This window comes from Mastomys coucha, unplaced genomic scaffold (genome assembly GCF_008632895.1).
Source record: "Mastomys coucha isolate ucsf_1 unplaced genomic scaffold, UCSF_Mcou_1 pScaffold22, whole genome shotgun sequence".
NCBI classification, from domain to species: domain Eukaryota; kingdom Metazoa; phylum Chordata; class Mammalia; order Rodentia; family Muridae; genus Mastomys; species Mastomys coucha.
Genome location: NW_022196905.1, coordinates 106,786,770 through 106,792,639, shown reverse-complemented (window position 1 = coordinate 106,792,639; position 5,870 = coordinate 106,786,770). Strand labels below are relative to the sequence as shown.

At 50.8% G+C, this 5,870-nt stretch overlaps 1 protein-coding gene across 1 annotated transcript in view; it reads right to left on the bottom strand.

Annotated features, from left to right (window-relative positions):
* Positions 1-3,323: 3,323 nt before the first annotated feature.
* Iscu (iron-sulfur cluster assembly enzyme) overlaps positions 3,324-5,870 on the bottom strand; it is a 5,165-nt gene continuing 2,618 nt past the window's right edge. The window contains exons 4-5 of the mRNA XM_031337454.1: positions 4,686-4,764; positions 3,324-3,778 (exon numbers count right to left, since the gene is read on the bottom strand). Of these exons, the coding sequence (XP_031193314.1) occupies positions 3,693-3,778; positions 4,686-4,764 (165 nt within the window). The 3' untranslated portion in view covers positions 3,324-3,692. The remainder of the gene's footprint in view (positions 3,779-4,685; positions 4,765-5,870) is intronic.

The following is a 5,870-nucleotide window of genomic DNA, read 5'->3' as shown; positions in this document are numbered from 1 at the left end:
GAATGTAGCTGCTTCTACAGCGCTGCGTTACAGTCCGGGCTTCCGGGCTTTGGGGAGGGAGGCCACAATTTTTTTTTCTTTTTTTCTTTTTTTGCCAACTTGACTCAAGCTAGAGTTGTCTGAGAAGGGGGAATCACAACTGAGAAAATGCCTCTGAAGGATTGGCCCTTGGGTGTGTTGGCCCACACTGTTAACCCCAGCACTCAGGAGGCAGAGGCAGAGGCAGAGGCAGAGAGAGCTCTGTGAGTTTGAGGCTAGCCTGCTCTACATTGCATGTTCCAGGATACCCAGGGCTACAAGGTGGTACCCTGTCTCAAAAAAAAAAAAAAAAAAAAAAAAAGCACTGGTCTGTAGGCAAGGCTGTGGGATATTTCCTAGTTAGTGATTGATGTGGGAAGGTCCTGCCCATTGTGGGTGTGGCCAGCTCATTGTGAGTGGGACCATCCCTTTGTGGATGGACCCATCCTTAGGCTGGTGGTCCTGGATTCTATAAGAAAGTAGGCAGAGCAAGCCATGGGGAGCAAGCCAGTAAGCAGCACCCCTCCATGGTCTCCATGACAGCTCTTGCCTCCAGGCTTCTGCCCTGCTTGTATTGCTGCTCTGACTTCCCTCAGTGTTGGATTCTGACCTGGAAGTGTAAGCAGAATGAACTCTTTCCTCCCCAAGTGGCTTTTGGTCACAGCAATATAAACCCAAAGATAGAAGACAGTGATGACCGTGATGACGGTAATGGTGGTACTTGTATCAGCATTTGGCCTGTCCTAATAAAGTACCACAGCCTCTCTGGCTTCCACAATAGAATCTTACAGAGGTGGGACAGCCCAGGGTTCAGGCTCCCGTTGTGGAGTCAGTGTCTGACGCAGAATCTTCCCTGGAGTGTAGATAGTCTGATTGTGGAGAGAGGCCCCTTCTTATAAGTCCATTTCTCCTGTTGGATTAGGCTCATGTTTGCATATCTGTTTAACTTTAATTGCCACACCAAGACTGTCTCCAGAGACAGTTGCTTTGGAGGGAAGCAGTGGATTTGAGGACACACAGTTTGCTGTGTAGCAGGGAGGATGCCAGCCACAGTGGAGCTGGTGGTGCTGGTGCCTAATACCAGTGCTTGCTTGATGCCCGGAATTTTCCACTTTATGTGGAATTATATGACCCTCACAATTGCATCTTAGGAGCCAGCATTGGCCCAGCCTTCCAGTGCAGGACAAGAGGCTCAGCGAGGTTAGGCACATCTATTTATCTGTTGTAGACAAAACGAGGCATAGTTAGGGTCAGAAGTCAGGCCTTTGAATTTTCTTCCAAAGTTGTTAAAGTCCCATGTTCCTGTTCACAGGCTGTAGGGTGGAGGGCTGTAGAGTGTGCTTGTGCTTGGGCAGAGTAACGTCCAGCCCATTTCCCGCTCCTGTGACCCCACTGGTCAGAGGCTGTGGGGCAGCATGGGAGGGTCCAGAAACCACTCTGCACTAGCAGCTCCAGGGTAGGGAGGGTGTTCCTCCCCTCGGGGACTCCTGGGAGTTAGGTTTTCATGAAGTGAGGCCAGGGGTGGAGGTGGGTAGTGGTTCCAAAGACAGCTGGGTGGTGGTGGGAGCACTGGGGCAGTGTTCAGCCCGGGCAATAGGCAGGCTGACTGTGGCGGGGTGTGACAGATGTTACTGGGTGTTGCTGCATGGATGTTGACGGGAGGAGAATCTATGTAGTACTGTGTAGTGCTGTATAATACTGTGTAGTTCTGTGTGGTACTGGAGTACTGTGTAATACTGTGTAATACTGCATAGCACTGTGAAGTACAGGAGTACTGTGGAATGCTGTAGTACTGTGCAGCACTGTGTAGTACTGTGGACTACTGTGAAGTACTGTGCAGCACTGCATAATACTGGGGTGCTGTGTATCACTGGAGTACTGTGCAGTACTATGTAGCGCCAGGCTAACAACACCAGAGGCTGGGAACCTTGAGATCATGCTCTTACAAAAGACAACAATGGTTGTCATTGTTTCACCTTCATCTTGGCTAAATTCCTAGCACTTGGATTTCTCTCTACTGAGTGTAGACCAGCTGATGTGTTTAAAAATGCAGGTCCCTCAGAGGCTGCTAGCAAAGGAGAAAAATTTGAGGGACCTCAGAGACTGACCTTATTTTTTGAAACTGATCACTCATGTGATCTACCCATGGTGGTGCAAGCTTGTAACGACACACTCAGGAGGCTGAGGCAGGAGGACTTCGAGTTTGGGGCAAAAAACCAAGACACTCCCCAGCCCCAATAGCAGCTATTGCATGTAAGAGTTCCTCTAGGGTTCCGAGACACACATGGAGCCTGTGACAAACCTGACTTAGTTCAGTGAGGAGTACATGGGGCCCAAATCGATCTGCCTGCAGAGTAAACTTATAGAATGGTACAGAAATTGGACCTGTTTGTGGGCTGCATCCCGCATTCTCAGGGTTGGGCTGTGCTGGCAACTTGCTGTGCTGAATTCAGAAGTGTCTCATTTTAAAATCACAAATAGGGGTGTGGAACTGTGGCATTGCCACGAGGAAGGGACTGAGTTACACAGCCACAACACACCCTTCAGGACAATTTGACATGGTTCCACCCAGGGGCTAATTTGAGATTCTGATGGACTCTGGCCTGTGGTCTCCTCCCGGCTGCGGAGGAAGTGGCCTTTGAAGTTCTGAGTCTCTCACCAGAACCCAGAATATTTTAAAGGATGATTTAAGAGTCAGTCTGCATATGCTGGGACAAAAAGCCACCATCAGAAAACAGCTTGCTTTTGAAGTTCACTGTATCTTCCAATGCCAAGACTGGGAAACAGGGCCCTTCCCTGAGCTACACAACTGGGCAGGCCAGGGCAGGAGTGGCTGCTCCCCATGTCTGGGTCTTATATCTGGAACAAACTGAGGACTACGGCGGTGTGTGTACTCTGTTCAGCTGAACATGAGAAAGGCACACTGGCACCAGGCAGAGTGGATGAGCTTCTTCAGTTCACTGTCCACCACACAAAGCCTGGGAGGCCTCTGGAGGATAGAACCATTTGCCAGAACGAGCTGGAGACCCAGGCCTGGAGTCCAACAGTGTGATCTCCTGAGGCATTTCAGCCAGCTTCTGGGGTTACCCTCTGACCTTCACAGACCAGTGAATTACTGCAGGAACCCTCCAAGTCCTCGTGAACTGACCACACTTCCCAGAGGGAAGAGATTCAGCATCTCTTCCAGTCTTTCGAAAGCAGCTAAGTGGCTGCTGCTGTCACCCACCACAGTCTGGCCTCTGGGAACCCCAAGGTGCTCGGGGCAGCAGTAGGGGTGGGTGAACTGGGTTCAGTAGAGAAAACCATTGTCTTACATTCTTTTATTATAATATATATGCAGATCTGCTAAATACTCGGTAATAGATCCTATCAGAGAGCCAGCACAAGGCGCTCTGCTGGCAATCTACCCCAGGTCTACAACTCCGTCACTCTCCAGAGCTTAAGACTTCGGTGCTGATTTCAGTCTCAGACCACAAACTAAATCAAGACATTAACTGCACTAAGGACACACGTGAGCTGAAAGGAACACAGGATTAGGCGTAATCAACGGCACATTTTGCTTGCATCAGAGCCACAGTGCAAATGGTGAATAGTAGTGTGCGTTTCACATAGCTTCTTTGATGTGCAGGGTGGCAGGAAGCAGCTGCTGTGACCCGCTGGAGTGTCCCCAGGGCTCACTGCTTCTCTGGCTCTTCCTTCTTAGACTCTTGTTTCAGTTTGTAGTCAGCCAGGGCGGCCTTGATGGCATCTTCTGCCAGCACTGGAAGGCATGGAAGGTAGACAGCTTCAATGTTTAGACACCGCAGGGATGGTCTTTCTTACATTTTATTTACTTACACACATACATCATTGTATATTTGTATGTCGGTATAAATACGTATATTTAGAATATGTATGCATGTGCTCGTATGTGAGTGGGTGAATGTGCACAGGCATGTGTGGTGGTCACAGGACAACTTTGGGGAATGGGTTTAGAAGCTCTAACTCAGGCTTGGTGGCAAGCCTTTACCTGGACGTCTCCCTGGTTTGAGAGGTGGTCTTAAGGAAGAGAATCTTTTTAAGCTGGAGGGTACTAGAGCCAAGAAGACCCAAGAGTGTCCTACTGGTACACCGACTGCATGGTTATGCCTTTCTAGCTGGGACAGTGAGGGCACCTCGGAGAGTGCCTGTCACCTAGCAGGGACACAACAGGGATCAGGTCCCAGAGAGTGCAGGCTACTGGCTGAGCTCAGTCTTAAGGCAAGAACTGCTGCTGGCAGTGGTCTGTACACCCCCTCCTGTAGCCCTATACTGGAAGGCTCGTACTGAGGGGGAGGGAGAAGGCTATGGGAGAAGCAGAAGCTGAGAGCCAGAAGGTGGCAGAAAGGTGACCATTGTTACGGTGACATCTCACTCCTGCTTTCTGGGGGAGGCTTAGGAGGTTGGTACGGCATTGGATGACTGCAGGTTCTGAGCCTTCTTGTGGGGCGGGGCAGTGCAGTGGGTAGTGCACTGTGGCCTCAGGCGTTGCAGACACAGTCAGACAGAGGCGGTAAAGGCAGACTGGGGAAGCACAGACAGAGCACAGGGTGGGGAAAGAGCTGCCTGCCTCAGCTGCCCTGCCACTGTGTGGTGGAACAGCAGACTCTGAACAGACCCAAGCTGCCTGGCATGCGGGGCAGACTCACTGGAGCAGTGCAGTTTCACAGGCGGCAGGCAGAGCTCCTTGGCGATGTCTGTGTTTTTGATGGTCAGGGCTTCCTCCACCTGAAGTGTGAGGGGAAAAGAGCAGTTTTAGTGAACTTGACCTTGCTGAGGGTGGGCAGAACACACCTCAGGATAGGCTGTCTGGGGAAACTCCTAAGTAATTCGACACAATTCCTGGGTAGGACTGCCACTGTGTACCAAGGGATCTCTAGTTGGGGACACACACCTGGACTTCCTGGCTGGGTAAGCAAGAACAAGACCTGCTCACTGGCCATTGAAGGCAGGCATTGCCTAGGCTGCTGTGCAGCATCTGCCTGAGGATGCCTGGGTCAAGAGCTCTGAGGGATGAAGAGAGGCAGAGGCATGCTTACAAATTAAGGAAAGCCAGTCTCCTACAGACAGGAGACCTCAAGGTTTGAGTAAGGGTCTTCCTATTGTCTGATCATAGTTTACAGCCCTGAAATGCCAGGTCCTCGGAGCATGTACCCAGTTTCATTTCCCCTTTCTCCAAGGCTAGTTCTTAACCAACTTCCTTTGAGCCATTTTCTCCCAGAGCAAGCAGGCCCGGGTCTCTCTGGCCTCTAGGAGCTCAACAGCCAGAACGTCTGAACCCTGTGGAGCAGGTGGCTCTGTTAGAGCTGGCTGGCGTTTCAGGCATACCAATCCAGGACTGGGCCCTGTGAAGGTGCACATTGCTTTAAGACAGGGTCTCATGCAGTCTGGGGTGATCATTAAACTGCTAGGTAGCTGAGGGAGATCATCACGCCCCAAGCCTCCTGTCCCTTCCTTGTACGAGCTGGGATTACAGGTGTGTGTGCCCTGTGCCAGCATGCCATGCTAGCGTGGGTGATTTACAGATCTTGACTTCTGACTCTTCCCTCTGACGCAGCTGTTTTTGCCTTTTTGTGCATGCCTGTCTGGACTCCTACAAACAGCAAATGCTGCACAGCAGCTCTCAGGGGACCTTGCTGACCTTAGCGACATCAGGGAAAGCCCAAGACTGCCTTTCAGTTCTGCAGCTGGGTGGTCTGGTGGTGATCCTCATCTACTGAACCCACAACGAATGACAGCAGTGACTAACACATCACCTCAAGCAACAAGATGGTCCTTAACTCCCAGAGTGAGAAATGTAACCAGGGCTTAAAAACTGGCTTTTTTCTTTGCTT